Source organism: Budorcas taxicolor, chromosome 23 (genome assembly GCF_023091745.1).
Source record: "Budorcas taxicolor isolate Tak-1 chromosome 23, Takin1.1, whole genome shotgun sequence".
In the NCBI taxonomy this organism is placed as follows: domain Eukaryota; kingdom Metazoa; phylum Chordata; class Mammalia; order Artiodactyla; family Bovidae; genus Budorcas; species Budorcas taxicolor.
The window spans coordinates 50,732,556-50,751,185 of NC_068932.1; the positions used below are offsets into that span (position 1 = coordinate 50,732,556).

Below are 18,630 nucleotides of genomic sequence, written 5' to 3' on the forward strand. Positions count from 1 at the left end.
TGCCCGCCAGCACCTGAGGGAGCCACCCCAGGATGCTAGGTGGGCAGGCATGGGCAGGAGGGTCTCCAGTCAGCACTGACAGCACCCACTGGGCGGCCGGATGACCCCTCACCCCTCGGGGGTCTCTGTCCCTCGGCTGAAGCTCAGGACCCGTTACGGAGGGGCAACAGGAACAGTGGGCCCCTGGGGACAGAAGCATTGGGGATGTTGGTGGGACCAAGGACAGGAGGGTAGGAATACCCCATTCAGAGACCCTCTGGCCAGCGGCACCCCCACCCCACACCCTGCAGGCAGGACCCCTGTGATCCTCCCCTCACCTGCTCAGCTTTCTTCTGGGAGCTTGTCACCAGCTCTAGCCCTGGGCAGGGTCCAGGACTCTGGACTGGGTAGGGGTCTGGGGTCGGGGTCGGGGGCTCTTTCTGCACAGCTGAAGCCCACCGACAGGGCAGGACCACCTGCTGACTCACGCTGGGATGCGCTGTGGGCTGACCTCACTGTGGCCATCTTTGGATCTGAGAATATTTTAAGACAAGAACTGTGAAAACTCCTCCGAAATCAATTTCCTTGTTCCTATCTGTGTTCCCAGAGCCCTAGGGGGACAGGGGCTTCCTGCCAGAATAACACACAGAGCTCCCACCCCGCTCCCCGCCTCCCCCCGGGGGTGTTTTGATGGGAGCTGTCCGCTTCTGTTGGCAACGAAGACGAAACCGCCGGTTGTCTCTTTAAATCGGCTCTGCGGAGCCTGGGCCGGCGGGCTGGCTGGGAAGAACCATCGCCGCTGCCGCAGGGAGCCGCCGCGTGCGCGTCAGCGCCTCCCCCGTCCCCATGGTTACGGCTCTGCCTCCGACCGGCCCGTCCCCGGCCGTCGCCCGCCCGCGGGGGCAGGCGCAGCGGCCGCCGGCGATCCTCGCACGGAGTTCGGGAAGCCGCCCGCTGAGAACGGGGACCAGCGTGCGCTCCTGGCTCCGGCTCACCCCCGGCAGGCCGGGCTGGCCGGGCTGCGGGCTTGCAATCTGTTGATAACTCCACTCTCCAGCCGGCGCGCTGCCCCTGGATGGACAACGGCTCCCCAGACCCGGGAACGCGCCCCACCTTTCCGCCAGCGGGAAGCACAGGACTGCGGCCACTCCAGCTCGTTTCGCCAAAATAGGTGAGAAGTTGGGCTGCGTTTCTCCAGGGTCTGCACGCAGGTGCCCCCCCCCCCCCCGGGAGGCAGCAGGACATGGCTGGGGAGGGGTGCAGGTCGGAGCCCTCCGGCCGCAGTGTCCGCTCCCCAGGCCGCCCCCCGGGGCATCAGCGCCTGCCAGGGGCCGGCTGTGCCTGCTCTTGCAAACGCAGATTATGAACAACTTTGGGTTCTGCTGACGGAACCCATCCACCGGGGAAACCGAGCTGTGTGGGGAGAGGCCGGCCCGTAGGGTCTGGCCGCATCCAGGCAGCAGAAGCTTCACCCGCCCGGGTCTGGCTGCTCGTGGGGGATCGTTGGAGCCTCTTGGCTGAGCTGACAGACATGCTCTACGTGACTCCTGCAGCCTGAGACTGGGCTGAGAGTCCTGCGCTGGATGGCAAGCGGAGGCCGATTTTTAAATATGGAGAAGGAAGCGCTCCCGGGGGCACCATCCCTCCAAGGCCCCTGAGGCCCCGGGTCGTCCCCGAGCCTCTGCCTGACCCAGACGCCTGGAGCCGGACACTCCAACAGGCTGGCTGGGGCGAGAGAAGCCCAGAGCGGGGCAGACTGTGGGGGGCGCTGCTGCTGCTGCGCGGGAGGCGGGGCTGCCCGGGGACGGTGCGGGGGGAGAGGGGTTGCGAGATGCGCGGAGGACCCCCACCACCTGGCCTTCCCTGCCTTCACAGATGGGGGCGGCCTCTCCCCCCTGCACCCACCCCATCGCCGCGGTCGCCCAGGGCTCGGCCCCGCGGCCCCTGCGGGATAGCTTGACCTTCCGGACGGCCATGGAGGCTGGCGGGGAGCAGGGAGCGACATAGGCGGCCGGGCCGTTCCACCCCTGCTCACACTTCAGTAACTTCGCTGTGCCCATGGTGAGTACACGGCGGCGGGGCTCAGGCCCCCGCCCGCCCCACACGCAGGCACGCGAGCTGCCGTGTGCTCCGCTGGGCGGGGGGCGCCGGGTCCTGCGGCGAGGCGCCCGGGGGGCGGGGCCGTGAGGGGGCCGCGGGCTGCTGCTCCGCGGCGGCTCTTCAGCGGCGGCTCGCGGAGATCATACTAATTAGCGGCGTGCTGCAATGTTGAATCACTGAGTCAGGGGAGGCGGCGGCCTGCCCCGGCCTCGCCCTCCCCCTGTGCAAACCTCTTGGACCCCAGGCTTGGGGGCCCCCGGGGGGGCGCTGGGGTCCCGCCCTCTCCTGGCCCCAGGCCCTGCGCACGGCCCTCCCTCCCACTGCAGCCCTTCCCATCGGAAAGTTGGCGAACGCAAGGCAGGGGACGTGGGTGGGCTTCAGCGGCACACGCAGTGGGCATGGAGGCCCCTCTCCAACACAGGGGGCGCGCCTGGCGTGTGGGGGCACGGCCGACGTGCGGGGGCTCGGCCTGCAGGCCCGGGGCCCTTCCCTGCGTTCGCAGCCGGTTTGGATTCCAATAAAGGACACACTGTGCCCGCTTGTGACGGGCAACGGCCGGCACGTGCAGAGAATGCCGATGGCCGAGGATGGCACCCCCACGGCCAGGGCTCGGACGCCAAGTCTGGGCTGAAGATGCAGACCCGAGCCTCCACAAGCAGGGGCCGTCCAAGCTTCTTGTTGGTTCCCTTCCGGTTGGATCTGAAATGTCCAAACGAGAGCGATGCCTTTTGCTGAAGGTTAGCGTCATCTCGAGGGCTCAGAGGCAGGGAGCGGGTGGCACCTGCCTCTTAAGCGTCCAGCGGTGTGTGTCCCGGGGCCCCCGGCCGGGCCCCCAGCTCTGAGCCAGGCACCTGTTGCCCCGTGGGTGCACCCCAACACGGTCAGGACTTCAGTCTGGCTGTGTTTGAAGCTCTGCCTCCTCCAGTTTAGATCCTCATTTGCAATCTGGGTCCCGTCGTCGGCAAAGGCTGGATGGAGCTGCCTGGGGGTGGGCCCTGGGGCCCCACAGCTGCCGGTCCAGGTGCCCCAGCATCAGGCCCGTCTTCACCTTCGTCTCTGGCCCTCTCCGACCTGTCAAGCGCCTTCCTCGCGGCGAGTCCATCCACATCCTGCCCCCAGCTCCCACCCATGCCACGCGGGCGTCTAGGACGGGAGGAAAGAGCTGGGGCGCCCTTGTCCAGAGAGCTTGGACCTAGTGGCTCACTGGTTCCAGTCCTAAGAAGTCACATTCACATTGGGGAGCGTTTCTGAAAGGAGCGGCTGCACCCAAGCCCAAGCCTCCGGGTCTGGCGAGAGCATGTTCCTGCACGTGTCTGGGAGCCCGCGGGGCAGCTGCTCGAGGGCCCTGGGGGCTGTGGGGAGGAAAGCCGGCCGCCAGTGGCTCTGGCCCCGCGCCCAGGCTGCCCCCTCCAGCCACCTGCTTGGCCCTGGCCCTGGCAGTCGGCTGCCCCGACTCTGGGCCCTGAGTGAGGCCGCGGCCACGTCTGAACCTTGCGGAGCCCTAAGCATCTTCGGGCAGGCCTGCTGGAGCCCGCGCTGCCTTCTGAGCAAGCTTCCTGTGCGCCCTCGGGACGGCGGACACCCCTGGGGGCAGGGGGCCTGCACCTAACAGCCCGGCCTCCTCGGGCCAAGTCGGGCCCCATCGCCAGCCCTCAGGGCCCTGACCCTCGTGCCGAGGCTGACAGCGGCCACCTGCACCGCTGCTGCTGCGACAGCCCCGTCCACACTCCCCTCGAGCAGCCCCGTGATCCTCACCAAAACCGCAGAGAACGAGGTCTCCCAGGGAACACAGTGACAGGCCTGGAAGGGAGTGAAAACCGTCCTGGCCAGGTGCTCTGTCCTTCCTGCGTGCGGCGTCCGGCGGTCCTGTAGGCATGGCTGTCGGGGCACACCTGTCTCTGGGGACTGGCTGGGCGGCAGGGCTAGCACGTGTGCTTCCCACAGCCCTGTGGCCTTGAGCATGGCCCGGAGGCTGAGCTCACTGACCCTGGGGCCCGAGCACCTCGGGGACCGCTCAGCGGTGGCGCCTGGCCCGGCCCGGCCCAAGGGGAGCTCAGTGGAGCCCCGCTGGGTCTGAGCGGGGTTGACCTTTGCTCAGTCCTCAGGGGCCAGGACAGGGTGAGAGGCCCCCTCAAGGCCAGACCCCACGCGGGGGCCCCAGTCCACACAGGAGCACCCACGTTCCCCCGAGAAGGATGGAAGTAAAACCCCAGAGAGACCAGCAGGGCGGGGGCCAGGAAGCCGGAGCCGAGGGGCAGCGGGAGGTAGGGGGCCCGCAGGGCATCCAGGGGCTCCATCCAGGCTGGGGAGACTTGGCCAGACCTGAGGGGCTCAGGCCCTGGCTCAGCTGACCTGAGCTGCCCGCCACGCCTGCAGCTCCCCGGAGCACCAGTGGGTCCCTCCCGCCTGCCATGTCCCGTCCCCTTCGGGCCAGTACTTCACCTTCCAACAGCTGAGGCACCTGCCTGCGTCTCTCAGAGCGTGTCGCCCCCTGCTGGTTCCCCTTGGTGGGGACCATTTCACGGGGACCATTTCTCACACGTGACCCTTGGTCTGGAAGGAAGCCCGTGGTAGTTCTCAATGTATTTTCTTCAGAGTTCCTCGTTGTGCAGCCAGCTCGCACACCCTCAAAAGCTGACGCCGCACACCCCTGAGCATCCCCCTGTCAGGACGGCGTGTGCCCCGATCGGGCAGACTCCTGCCCTGTGCATCTGCGCTCCCGGACTCCCTCGGGGAGGAGGGACAGGTTGGCAGATGAGGGGCCCCCGGGAGCCTCTGGGTCAGGATGACCTCGGGCGGAAGGGCCTGTCCTGCCTGCCTCCAGCTGCCCACGGGCCCAGCCTGGATGTCTGAGCGCACAGGATGGACGCCCAGAGACAGTCTGACCCACAGCCCGGAGAGGCCACTTCGCCTCATGTGATCAGACAGGCGATGCCTGACCTGACGGCATCCTCCTATCTTCTTGTCTTTCTCCACATCCTGACGTGGTTGCAGAACATAACAGAGAGGACACATCCAAGAAAATCACAATAAGACGCAAATGAAGGGGAAACTCGAGCCAGACCGCTGCCCCGGGACCGCCGCTCACAGCCTGCGGGCGCCACGGGGCGGCGAAGCCCAGGTCCTCAGGACAAGACACACCCTGCCGTGGCCTGTACACACCCCACCGTGGCCTTGACACACCCCGACGCTGCCTGTACACCCCCCACCGCGGCCTCGACACACCCCACTGTGGTCTCAACTGGCTGTCCTGTGAGCAAAGACGTGAGTGGGATCATTAGCCCTAGCCCCGGAGCTGGGGCAGGCCCGCGGCTCTCAGCAGTTCGTGGGCTGCCTCGTTCGCAAGAAGGCCGGGGTTGCTTCGCCTCCCTTCCTCCCTGGGCTCTCTGGATGCCTCTCGGTCCGGAGGCCCATGTTCCATCCGCGGTCCCCGGTCCCAGCGCACGGCTGGCCCCACAGCCTCCACGGGCCTTATTCAGTGGGTGCCATCTGACCAGGTCCTGGACCGTCAGAAGGGTTTTGCTGGTGGAATGTTTGCAGAGTGGATTCTTCTGAGGCACTTGTACATGTGCGAACTTTAAAATATGGAATGCATCGCCGTTTGCATTACCTAGTTTGAATTTTAAATGTCACCTCTAAAAATGTAGAAAGCGCTGTTGACAAGTCTGATTTGGAGAAGGAAACGGAAACAGGAGGCCGAGTGGAATCCGATCTCTGTCTCTCCCGAAGCATATACTGTGGGTGCTGCTGCTGGCGGTCAAAGACCCCACACCACCACATGGAGCCTCAAAAGTGGGCCCGAGGATGGAAAGGAGGGGGTGCGAAGGTGGGGTGACCCCGCACGCTCCAAGGTCGCGTGGGCGTCAGGCCCAGGAAGCGCCTTTGTGTCCAGAACCGACGCTCCCAGCTAGTTTCCTGCTGCGGAAGAGGCACTCCCAGCTCTTCCTCGGCGCAGCGGAAAGGGGTCTCCCTGTGTGGACAGAACCTGGCAGCTTGCGTGCGCTGGAGGAGAGCTCTCCGCCACAGGTCCAGGCCCTGCACAGGCTCCCCCATCGCAGCCCTGCTGGGCCAGCGTTCCACAGACGCAGTCGTCAGGCGGACACTGCACCCGGAAGCACGGGCTTGCTTTGCTCAACCACCCCCACTCCCGCGTCCCTGCCCCGCTAGACAAGAGTCGGAGGTCTGACCTCAGTCTTGAGGGGTAGTGACGGTGCCCGGAGAAGGTGGGGAAGGGACTTGTGAGCCCCCGGGGAGGCTGGCCCCCCTTGGCCCTTCAGCTCCAGGTGAGATGTGAGGGTGTGGGTCCCAACTGGGTCCCTGGGAGAACGGGCCAGGCCGGACCTGCAGTGGCCCTTGCACGTGGATGTAAACCAGAAACACAGGCCCCAGCGTGCCTCCACGGTGAGTCAGGCAGCCTCAGCCGGTGAGGTTGTCCCCGGAGAGCCAAACCGTCGTCTCCCGTGAGAGGAACCTCATGCACAGGCCTGGGGACGCCCCCAGAGCCCCGTCAGACCTGAAGCCAAACCGTCACAGCCGAGGACTCCGGGAAGAAAAGACCCTTTGGTATCAGGACTTGACTGAGAAGACCTGTCTCTCCTCGACATTCGCTGTGAGCTGTGTCTGGCAGGAGGCCAGCGCCCATGGAGCCTGGCAGGTGCAGAAACACCACGGGACTCCTGGGCACCAGACCCCTTCCCGCCCTTGCCCGGCGGAGACACTCAGAGTTCGGGATGCGCGGGGCCCTGGGGTTGGGCTGCGGTAGCCCAACACCCCGAAAGCAAGACCCCAGCGCTGGCATCCGCCCCGCTGACCCCTCGTGAGGCATCCGCTCTCCACCAGGAGCCCATCCTGCCCTTGTTGGGAGGCCCCGTCACCGGGGTGCAGACTCTTGGCCGCAGGACGGGCCCAACGGCCTCCATGCCTTCGGAAGGAGCTCCTCGGGATGCGGCCTGAGTCCTGCCAGGGTCTAACCGCAGCCCCTCGGGGCACCACCTTCCCGGTGCTGGAGCAGGGTCCCTGGGACACACAGCCAACTCCCCAGTCGTCCTGAGGCCCGTGTCCCCCACCTGCCTCTCCCCTGAGCCCGTGCACGTCAGACAGGGGCCCTCGGGGCCTGTGGATGGTCAGGACTGGGGCTGGTGGACAGCGCGTGTCCGGCCTGGGGTCTGCAAGCAGCACGGCGCCTTCCTGGCCTCCCACTCACTCTGGAACGGGCGCTGTTCCTGCCTGACTCGTCCACGGGGCCCCTGGGCAGCCAGACGCCCAGGACCCCTTGGCATCCAGGTCATGCAGTGCCTGTTCCCAGGGGACTGAATTCCATCCACCGTTGCCACGGTGACAGAAACCTTCTCACCCAAGTCTGCATCAGAGCAAAGTCAGGGAGCAGAGTGGCATCTCTGAGCTCGCCCCTGGCCGGCCAGGCCTCGTGTGCTCTGGGCTGAGAAATGTCCATTGGGAGACAAGCAGCCTGAGCCTGAGGACAGCAGTTTTCTTACCTCCCACTGTGGACAGGCCCAGGCCTTCTCGGGGTGCCCCTCCGTCCCCCACCACTGCATCCTGGAGGCTCCATCAGCCACCTCTGCTGCCCACTCGGCCGGGGCAGGCACCTCAGCATGGACACTCTGCGGTCTGGGGAGCAGGGCAGAGCCCAACCCTGAGCACCAGCCCTGCGGGCACAGCCAGGGCAGCTCAGGCTGTCTCACGGGGCCGCCGGACCGTACTCCACAGGCTCAGCCTGGCCCCCAGTGTGCCCTCCAGAGCCCAGCACATCCCCTGGAGCTGTGCCAGCAGAGCAGCAGGTTCAGAGCATGGAGCACGGACCCCGCCCTTGACCTGGGCAGTGGGCACCAGAGCGCCCACTCCACGGGCAGAGGCTCTCCCCGGAGGGCTGTAGCAAAGCCCCAAGAGCAGGAGGCTCAAACCACAGCCCAGGAGGCTGGCGTCCCGGGGCCACTACTTGCCGTGTAGACAGCGCCTCCTCCTCCTCCCTAGGAGGCTGGCGTCCCGGGGCCGCTCCCTGCCATGTAGACAGCGCCTCCTCCTCCTCCCCAGGAGGCTGGCATCCCAGGGCCGCTCCCTGCCATGTAGACAGCGCCTCCTCCTCCCCAGGAGGCTGGCGTCCCGGGGCCACTACTTGCCGTGTAGACAGCGCCTCCTCCTCCTCCCCAGGAGGCTGGCATCCCGGGGCCGCTACTTGCCGTGTAGACAGCGCCTCCTCCTCCTCCCCAGGAGGCTGGCGTCCCGGGGCTGCTCCCTGCCGTGTAGACGCCCCCCCTCCATGCCGCTGTGGCCTCTCCTGCTGATCCTCCTTCTCACAAAGGCCCTGGCCCCTTCGGGTCAGGGCCACCCCAGGACTGTGTCTGACCTGAGCCGGGTCCCTGAAGCCCAGCGCCCCTGGACTGTGGGGCTGCTGCCCATGGCAGGGCTCTCGTGTGATGCGCAGTGGAGGCAGGGCGCCACAAGGGTCTGGGGCAGCTTCACACCCAGCAGGACCACTGAGACTGGGCACAGACTCTCCTGGGAGACCTTCCCAGCAGTGCATCAGTGGGTGTGCGGCCCACAGAAAGACCTGGGGGCAACCCGACAGGAGCCTCCCAGGGCAGTGCCGTCACACAGGTGACTCTGACGGCAGCGGGCTCCGGGCGACCCGCGCCCCTGGGACGGAGGGAGCCTGGCGGGCCGACCCCCAGCCCAGCAGGGTGCTGTCCCTGGGGAGGCGGCCGTCAGAGCCCACGGGGACACCGGCGGCTGAGCCAAGTGCTGGGCACCTCGGCCCTGAGCGCTCCCCGGGTTAGGGGCCCTGCCCCTGCCCTAGACGTTCCCAGCACGTCTGCTGGTGCAGGAATGGCCTCCAGGAGCTTGCAGGGCGGACGCTGGTCCTGGGAGAGCCCGGCCACGCCAGTCACGCGGTGCGCTCCATGTCCTTTCCAGGATCTGAGGACGGTCCTCTCCCTGCCCCCATCCCCAGGGGAGCTCCTGCACCCCGTGGTGTATGCCTGCACGGCCGTCATGCTGCTGTGTCTGCTGGCCTCCGCCGCCACCTACGTCGTCCACCAAAGGTGAGCCCCCTCTCCGTCCTCATGTAGAAAGGAGTCCCGGGCAGGTGCCTCACAGGCCCGGGTGGCCCTGGCGGCCGCAGGTGGCTGAGTGCTGGGGGACGGACGTCCCAGGCCTCACGTTCTCATCCCGTCAGGTGACACGCGCTCTTCCTCCAAGGGCCCCGACAGCCCGAGCCCCGAGGAGGTCCGAGTAGCCGCACAACCCTCAGAGCAGCCCTGCTCTGGGCTGGCCGGCCACAGGGGAGTCCAGTGGTTTCTTTACGTCCCTCAAAGATGATGTGGGAAAATCGAGGAGGAGTCCTGGCCACCATCAGGGGCCAGACCATGGGCAGAGCCGTGGGCAGAGCCTGGCCCACGGGCATAACTGTGGTCAGGGGAGAAGCTTGGGCACGTCGCGGGCCGGGGCCACAGGTGGAGGCCTGAGCGTGACCGAGGCTGCAGGGAAGCTGTGGTTGCAGTCACGGCTGCAGGCACAGACTGAGAAGCCTAGTGTGGGCCCTGCCGGGCTGGCCCTGGGCATGAACCACCCCAAGCAGTGTCCTCTGCGGCAGTCACGGCTGTGGGGTCGTCAGTCAGCCACAGCCTTCTCCCAAGGTGCAGACTCAATCAGATGCAAAGAACCCCACCCGGGGAATGAGGAAGCCAGACCGGCTTCCCCTCCCCACCCCGCACCTTCCCCGGGGACCTCGGACAAGTTGTGAGGTCCCAGGGCCTCTAGGTCCTCGTTTATATGACGACTGGAGACGTCCAGGCCCAGCATCCCAGGGTGACTTTACACCAAGCACCCGAGGCCACAAACTAGAGTGGACAGCAAGTCTGTCCATCTGCCCCCGGCCTGGTCTTCCTAGCGTGCTGTTCCCAGCCGATCCCCGTCCACCCGAGGCCTCCAGCCCGGTCCCGGTCCCGGTCCCGGCAGGACAGAGCGCGGCCTGTGCAGCAGAGGGCGCCCCGCCCCGCGCCCCGCCCCGCGCCCCGCCCCGCGCCCCGCCCCGGGAGACGCTGCTAACCGCGGTCTCGCCCCGCAGCGCCATCCGGATCAGCCGCCTGGGCCGGCACACCCTCCTGAACTTCTGTCTCCACGCGGCCCTGACCTTCTCCGCCTTCGCGGGCGGCATCAACCGCACCAGATTCCCGACCCTGTGCCAGGCGGTGAGTGCTGTCTTCATTTGCTGCCAGGTCTGAAGTGTTCATCGACTTTCCAACCAAGGGGGAGATTTGTGATGATCGTCCTGAATGTGAAACGACATACGAGCGTTTGTCCAGGGGCTTCTCCTGCCGGGCACTCTAGCACCCAGTGCGTCTGTATCACAGTTCCTCCCCTGTGTGAGTCTGACCGATCTGCTCAGCGCCTGATCACGTTAGTTTATTTTCCAATTGGACTAGTTTTCTCCAAGCCCCTGGTGACATGTTAACGAGACAGTCAGTTTCCAACAAACTGGCTGATCGCAGAAGTAGGGACTTGACCTGCCTCTCCTGCAAATGGGTGGGCAGGAGTTCAGGGGCGGGGCCTGCTCCCTCAGCCCAGGTGAGAGTCCTGGCCCAGAGGTCTCAGCTCCTCACCAGGGAGACCCCGCCCTCACTGCCGGGTCACCAGGGGCTGGGGGTGCCCACCCCACGAGGCACCCAGTGCTCTCACACTGACTGGAAGGTCTGGCCCTCTTGGGTGATAAGGGGCCTTTGGGAGAAGTCCTGGGGGGGTCTTCTTCCCACCCCGTGGCTCCGCCTGGCCTTTCTTAGAAAGAGGGGAAAGGGGTTTCCCTGGTGGTCCAGTGGGTAGGACTCTAAAGCTTCCACTGCAGAGCTTGTGGGTTTGATCCCTGGTTGGGAAATGATCCCACAAACCTCGCAGCGAAGCCAAAAAAGAAAGGGCGCGTATGAGGTACCCCCTGGTCCTGACAGAGCCAGAGAGGCCCCTCCGTCAGCCACGAGTCAAGGACAAAGGCCCAGGGTCCGTGCAGCTGGACATCGAGGCCCCTCTGCTCTCTCCCCCCAGCCTTTCAACAGCCCACCTACACCTGGCCTCGGCTCAGCCTGGCGGACAGTCCCCTCCAGGGGCACAGTCCCTTCCTGGTGGGCAGACACCTCCAGGGGCACAGTCCCCTCCAGGTGGACAGTCCCCTCCAGGGGGACAGTCCCCTCCTGCAGGAAGACACCTCCAGGGGCACAGTCCCCTCCAGGTGGACAGTCCCCTCCAGGGGGACAGTCCCCTCCTGCAGGAAGACACCTCCAGGAGGACAGTCCCCTCCGGGGGTACAGTCCCCTCCCGGCGGGCAGACACCTCCAGCACTCATCAGGGGCCAGGTGGGGGCTTCCCCATGGACCACAGGGCATCTCATCAAGGACTCATTTAGTGGGTGTCCATCTGCCAGGACCACATGGAGAAAGTGTCCTGGCCAGCACACGAGCTCACAGGCCCCCCCTTGTGGCCTTGGTTGTGTGAATTCAACAAGAGCATGGCGACAGCCGTGGAGGCTGCTTCAGCTCAACTCCCTGGCTCCCGTGTGTGCCTGCTGACCTCGGCTCCCGTGTGTGCCTGCTGACCTCGGCTCCCGTGTGTGCCTGCTGACCTCGGCTCCCGTGTGTGCCTGCTGACCTCGGCTCCCGTGTGTGCCTGCTGACCTCAGCCCCCGTGTGTGCCTGCTGACCTCAGCTCCTCTGTCCACACGAACTGACCTGTCCTTCTGCGCCAAAGGCAGCTGCTGGCAACTCCTGGGTGTCAGAGGGCAAGAGTCTGCTCCCACTGGGCAGGGCTGCCTCGGGGGGAACTGTCTGTGAGCTCCTGCCCCTACACGCTCCCCCTGCAAACAAGGTGCCAGGCCCATGCGGCAGGATGTAAGGGCCCAGTTTCCAGCGTCCCCAGGCTCCTGAGTACAGAAGAGAGGTCAGCTTTACACAAACGTGTGTGGATGCCAACCGTCCGACCGGGAGGCCGACTCTGCACCTGTCCCTGGTGCCTGGCCGAAAACTCACCAGCACACCCCTGCACCGCACGCAGGGCAGACACGCTCCTGGAAGTCTCCCGATATTGCAGAAACACCCCCGGGGGAGCCCCGGGAAATCGAATTTGCCGTCCGCCTCTGGACACCTGCTGAGACGTGGAGCCGTCTGGAAGCAGCAGAATGGACTGTTCCCCGTATGTCCACGCTTCCCTGCGAGGGGAGCCCTGGGACCTGGGGCCGCCACCCCTCAGCACCTCCGGTGTGAGGTGCACCACGACCCCTACAGTCCCAAGAGCCCGGCCGGGGGCCCCCAACCCAGGAACTGTCCCCAAGCCTTCTGCCCAGACGGAGGTTAGGGGGCCAGGCATCCCTGTGGCAGCCTCGGCCAGGCTAGGCCAGCAGGCTGGACCCCTGAGTGTGTCACGGGCAGGGGCAGACATGCCTGGAGGGCCTCAGAAGTCCTGCTGGTCACCTCGTGGTGACAGCCCCCCCTCAGCTCCGAGTCCACGTTTCCAGAAGGAACTGCGGCTCCACTCGCTCACTTGAAGATGAATGTCGGCTCTGGTGCGGGGCAGAGAGGGCAAGATTCCAGCAGAGGGCCCGTGGCCCCCAGGCCAGGCTCACCGGGAGGGACAGTCAGGAGAGAGGACAGGTGCAGGGCTAGGAGGCCGTGACCGTGGGCCCCACACTCACCGGAGGAGAGGGACCCCGGGGCACAGCTCAAAGCCGGGTCGGCTGGAAGGTGTGACGCTCTGTCCAGTGTCAAGCTGACTGGCCCTGGTGCCCAGACATTCGGTCAAACATCCCTCTAGGGCGTCTGTGAGGGTGCTTCCGTGTGAAATGAACGTTCAAGCGGCGGCCCAAGGAGAGCGGACTGTCCTCCCAACGTCAGCCTCGTCGGTCCCCAAGAGCGTGCACCGGACGGACAGACGTCTGAGCAGGGAGAGCCGTGAGTGTCCTGGGCTGGGACCTCCCGCCTCCAGACCCGCTCAGACTGAACCCGCACAGCTGGCCGTCCTGCGGGCTGCAGACTCCGGGCGCCCCGCTGCCCCCGCCACGGGGGACGATTCATCAGCCCCAGGGCGGTTTTGCCCCGGCCGGCAGCCAGCCTGGCCCACCGTGCCCAACCCCAGCTCACCACCACCTGGGCTCAACAGCGGCCCCCACAGCCAGCGGCGCCCCCACCCCGGCGGGCGTCTCAGGGAAACGCGCCCCAGGGCCGTGATGGGCGCTCGGGCCCAGAGCTGGGGGCTGGAGAGGAGAGGTGGTCGTTATGGGACCAGAGCCGCGCGCGCCGCGCGGAGGCTGCGACACCACGCGCGCCGGGGGCTCCATGGCCCCGCGGAAGCCCGGCACGGCCGGGGCGGCTCAAGGGCCGTGTGGACGCCGGCGTGACGGCCCTGCGGCGACCTCTGCACGTGTCCACCTGAGGCTGGCGTCTGGGAGGTCCTGCTGTTTCGGCCTCCCCGTCACCCACAGGCTGGCGCGTCCCGGGCGCTCGGGGAAGACGGGCGGGGCGGGGCCGGCCCAGGCCCCACCCCGAGGACGCGGCTCAGGTCCGCCCCCTCCCTCGGCCAGAGGCGGGGGTCGCGGGCTCCGGCGCCCAGGCAGGAGGCCCAGGCCGGGCAGAGAGAAGGCCTGGACGCTTCCGCGCGCGGGCAGCGACCGAAACGCAGTCCAGCGTTCTCACAACAGTCCCACCCGTCCTTACGGGGCTTTCTCATAAGTTGAAGCTGAACTCTGCATGCGATAAATCCTTACAACGGTGCGATGTTACCTTTGTTTAGAGAATCTCTGTATTCCTTAAACACTGACATCCTTACAATCACAACCATATTTTACCTGTCATCGCAAAACGCGTCAGGTCATTACTTCAAAGGTAGCCTCATTCTACAGAATTGGATGGCGATGATGGGGTGTGGAATGAACGCCCAATTAGCTAAAGCAGAGCCGCCAGGGGCGTCGGGGCTCTTTCCATAATAACGAGCGACTCCGACAGGCAAGGAGTGAACTTCAGCTTCTGATCACCGAGGCACAGCAACCGGGAGACCCCCCGCGCCTCCGCCCCTCCCTTCTTGCGGGGTCCGGGGGAGCTGAGCCGCGCTGATCACATGGCACCCACCCCCCTCCCCCCCTCCCCCCCCCGTGCAGGAGGAGTCTCCCCGCTAGGACCAGGCGTTGGGGGTGGGGGGGGCAGGGCGGGCAGGAGGAGGGGGCGTGCCCACAGCTCCCTGCGGGAGGCCAAGCTGGCTCAGGGTCCCGGCCACCCACGCATCTTCCCTGAGCTCTGAGTCCCTGTGAAGCCCGGTGTCTGCCCCAGGACCCCAGGGCCCCTGCCAGGCCCACTTCCTGTCGCTGTTGAGCTGTTTCCTGAGGGTGCGGGAGGGGGTAGCAGGACAGGGTGCGGGGCTCAGACTCGGGGAAGGGGCACTGGGGGAAAGGGTGAAGGTCGGGGCTCAGATTCGGGGCGGGGGCGCTGGGGGACGGGATAGGGGTTGGGGGGCTCAGACTCAGGGCAGGGGCTCTGGGGGAGAGGGTGAAGGTCGGGGCTCAGACTCGGGGCGGCGGCGCTGGCAGGCGGGCGGGCTCTCACTGGCTCTTCCCCCAGGTGGGCATTGTGCTGCACTACTCCACACTGTCTACTTTGCTGTGGATCGGGGTGACTGCCAGGAACATCTACAAGCAGGTGACCAGGAAGGCCCCGCTGTGCCCGGGGGCAGGCCAGCCGCCAATCCCCAAGCAGCCCCTGCTCAGGTACCGAGCGCGTCTGACCCCCAGCCCTGGGCTTCCTGGGGGTTCTCAGCAAGCTGGCCATGGGGAAGCCTGGGCCCAGGGGTGATGGAAGGCCCAGGTGCCCGGGGCTGGGGGGGCCAGGGCGGGGGAGCCGGGATGGGGTCGACGCCCAGGTGCGGGGTTCCTGCCCTCTGGTGCTGCCGAGTCAGTGCGGGGAGGCCCCCGGCGCCCGCCGTGGGTGGGCAGGTGGACACGGCTCTGCGCTGGGCCAAGGTCCTGGTCTCGGCTTCGGTTTATTCACGGGTCTCGGTGAGCAGGGGGGAACCTGACCTCAAGGTGACCGCGCGGCTGGACGAGGATTTGAACGGGGCCCCTGCTCCAGCTGGTCATCCCTGTTTCCTCCTCAGACTGGGAGAGTTTGGGGTGGACGTGGTGGGACCAGGCCTGGGGCCAGTGGGACCCCCAGACATCCTCCCAGAACGCGGCCTGGGGCGCCCCGGGAGCGTCCTGTCTGGGCCGCCACAGGAGCACCTCTCGGGAGACTGCAGCGCAGCTCAGCCCCTTAAGGCAAGGACGGGCCCGCCCCACCCAGGCAGCGGTTCACAGCAATCCATGTTTTGCTGGCCTCTGCCCTCCAATTTCCTGAACCAAGACTGAATCCAAATCGGCCGTTGGCAGGAGCCAGGCCCAGATCGGCCTGTGTGGCCAGATCCTGGGTGCCCACTGCCCAGCGCCATCACCTGGCCCGTCTCCAGGCCATCACCTGAGCTCAGAGGGCCTTGGACGCCCTGGTGACCGCCGTGAGGCGCTCAGGCCGCCAGGGGCTGCCCGAGCTCCTGAGTGGGATGGTGCTGGGTGTCTGGGGCCCTGGCCTGGGATCCTGGGCATGGCCGCACCCAGGTGGTCCCGTGAGGGGCAGCGGCTCCTGGGGTCGTGGCCTGTGCAGGGCGGGGGTGGGGGGTACGTGGGGCCCAGCGCCCCCGGAGCGGGCTCCGCACCTGAGGGGCCACTGGCCTGTCCTCGTGAGCGCCCACCCCGCAGAGGCGTCCGGTGAGGCAGATAAAAACGCTGTTGTTTAAGTGAGTATCGTGACTCCCAGCCCCCACCCCCGTTCCCAACACTGTCTGGTTTTCACGTGGAGCAGACACGTTGCCACGTGGCAACCAGGGCTGGTGGCTTCTGCTGCAGCTTGGGCCAGGGAGGCGAGATTTCTTCATCTTATCTCCTGCCAGGGAGGCCCCCGGGTTTAAAAATCACTCTCAAAATGTGTTTCCGTTTCCGGAGCTGAAACTGATTGCAGAGCTGCCTGGTGGTTTGAAGAATGGGGTGGAGCAAGCTGTGGTTTTATGCGGTGGCTTCGAATGCGCGTAACCCGGCTGGCCCTGTGGCTCTGTGTCATGGGGGCAGGGGCCCAGCCCAGCTGCACGGTCACACCCGCAGCTCACTCCCCCCAGTGCCTCCTGGGGACCACTGCCGCCCACCCGCCTACGTCTGCTGCCCCTGGGACAAGAAGCCTGGTGCTGAAGGCCGCCTACCCAGTGCGGTGGCCCCGAGGGTCCCTCGGTCATTGGCATGCACCCCCACGGGTGTGGCTGTCAGAGGGGGAGGCATCTGCTTCAGACTTACCTGCCCCCTGCCCAGCTGCTCTCTCTGGCCCAGCCTGGCCTGGGGCTGGCAGCAGGTGCCATGGGCCTGGACCTTCTCCAGAGGACAGAGGCTGACGACGGGGACCCCAAAGACCAGGAGGAACTGTCAGGGGCTGGAGGCACTCCCTCCAGGGCCGCTGGGGCTTGAACTCTGCCCTGGAGCCTCCGTCCTGCTCTCCTCCACCCAGAAGCATCCTTGTCAGGGGGCTTTCCCCGCTGGGCCGCCGGGGGCATCGCTTCACTGCATCCTGAACCCCCAGGACGGGAAAGTCAACTGTGCTTCACCAACTGCAGCAAGGATTTAGCTCCTGGGACCTCCTGGGAGGAGCGTGCTGCGGGGCCCCTTGCGGGCAGAGCACGCCACATCCTGCTGGGCCTTGGGGAAGGCCCCGCGCTGGGCAGAGCCCTGAGTTCTCCCAACTCAGTTCCGAGGCTTTCTGATGAGAACTAAAAACATCTGTGAAATCCCACACTAACATTATGCTTCCCTGGTGGCTCAGACGGTAAAGCGTCTGCCTGCAGTGTGGGAGACCTGGGTTCGATTCCTAGGTTGGGAAGGTCCCCTGGAGAAGGAAATGGCTACCCACTCCAGTATTCTGGCCTGGAAAATTCCATGGACAGAGGAGCCTGGGGGGGCTACAGTCCATGGGATTGCAAAGAGTCAGACACGACTGAGCAACTTCACTGGTTCACACTAACATTAAAATAGTTTTCTGCATTTCTGCACAAACGGCCACTGGACTCTGGGCAGAGACTGCACTGAATCTGGAGAGCACGTTGAGAAGTGTCAGCGTTTTCACATTATTCAGTTCAGTTCAGTCGCTCAGTCACGTCCAGCTCTTTGTGACCCCATGGACTGCAGCACGCCAGGCCTCCCTGTCCATCACCAGCTCCCAGAGTTTATTCAAACTTATGTCCATTGAGTCGGTGATGCCATCCAACCATCTCATCCTCTGTCGTCCCCTTCTCCTCCCGCCTTCAATCTTTCCCAGCATCAAGGGTCTTTTCCAATGAGTCAGTTCTTCCCATCAGGTGGACAAAGGATAGGAACTTCAGCTTCAGCATCAGTCCTTCCAATGAATATTCAGGATTGACTTCCTTTAGGATGGACTGGCTGGATCTCCTTGCAGTCCAAGTGACTCTCAAGAATCTTCTCCAACACCACAGTTCAAAAGCATCAGTTCTTTGGCACTCAGCTTTCTTTATAGTCCAACTCTCACATCCATACATGACCACTGAAAAAAACATAGCCTTGACTAGATGGACCTTTGTTGGCAAAGTACTGTTTCTGCTTTTGAATGTGCTGTGTAGGTTGGTCATAGCTTTTCTTCCAAGGAGCAAACATCTTTGAATTTCATATCTGCAGTCACCATCTGCAGTGATTTTGGAGCCCAGAAAAATAAAGTCTGTCACTGTTGCTATTGTTTCCCCATCTATTTGCCATGAAGTGATGGGACCAGATGCCATGATCTTAGTTTTTTGAATGTTGAGTTTTAAGTCAGATTTTTTCACTCTCCTCTTTCACTTTCATCAAGAGGTTTAGTTCTTCACTTTCTGCCCTTAGGGTGGTATCATCTATGTATCTGAGGTTATTGATATTTTTCCCGGCAATCTTAATTCCAGATTGTGCTTCATCCAACCCAACATTTCACATGATGTACTCTGCATATAAGTTAAATAAGCAGGTGACAATATACAGCCTTGAGATAGTCCTTTCCCTATTTGAAACCAGTCTGTTATTCCATATCCGGTTCTTACTGTTGCTTCCTGACCTGCATACAGATTTCTCAGGAGGCAGGTCAGGTGGTCCGGTATTTCCATCTCTTGAAGAATTTTCCACAGTTTGTTGTGATCCACACAGTCAAAGGCTTTGGCATAGTCAATAAAGCAGAAGTAGAGGTTTTTCTGGAGTTCTTTAGCTTCTTCTGTGATCCAGCGGATTTTAACGTTACGAACAGTCTTCAGTCCATAAGCACAGGATGTCGCTCATTCATGAAGGGCTTTCATTCCTCCTGGGAATGTTTACAGTTTTCACCGCGCACATCTTGTGCTTCGTGGTTAAATTATTTTCTTCGTATTTTCATGCTGTTGTAAATGGGATTGTTTCTTTAATCTCATATTCAGGCTGTTCATTGCTTACGTACGTGTGTTAGTGACTCAGTTGTGTCTGACTCT

General features: G+C 64.4%; 1 protein-coding gene across 1 annotated transcript in view; it reads left to right on the forward strand.

The window, feature by feature from the left end:
- Positions 1-1,905: 1,905 nt before the first annotated feature.
- The window catches only part of ADGRA1 (adhesion G protein-coupled receptor A1), a 36,730-nt gene continuing 20,005 nt past the window's right edge, over positions 1,906-18,630 (forward strand). The window contains exons 1-4 of the mRNA XM_052661131.1: positions 1,906-2,040; positions 9,010-9,137; positions 10,163-10,286; positions 14,685-14,830. Coding sequence (XP_052517091.1) covers positions 2,038-2,040; positions 9,010-9,137; positions 10,163-10,286; positions 14,685-14,830 — 401 coding nt within the window. The 5' untranslated portion in view covers positions 1,906-2,037. The remainder of the gene's footprint in view (positions 2,041-9,009; positions 9,138-10,162; positions 10,287-14,684; positions 14,831-18,630) is intronic.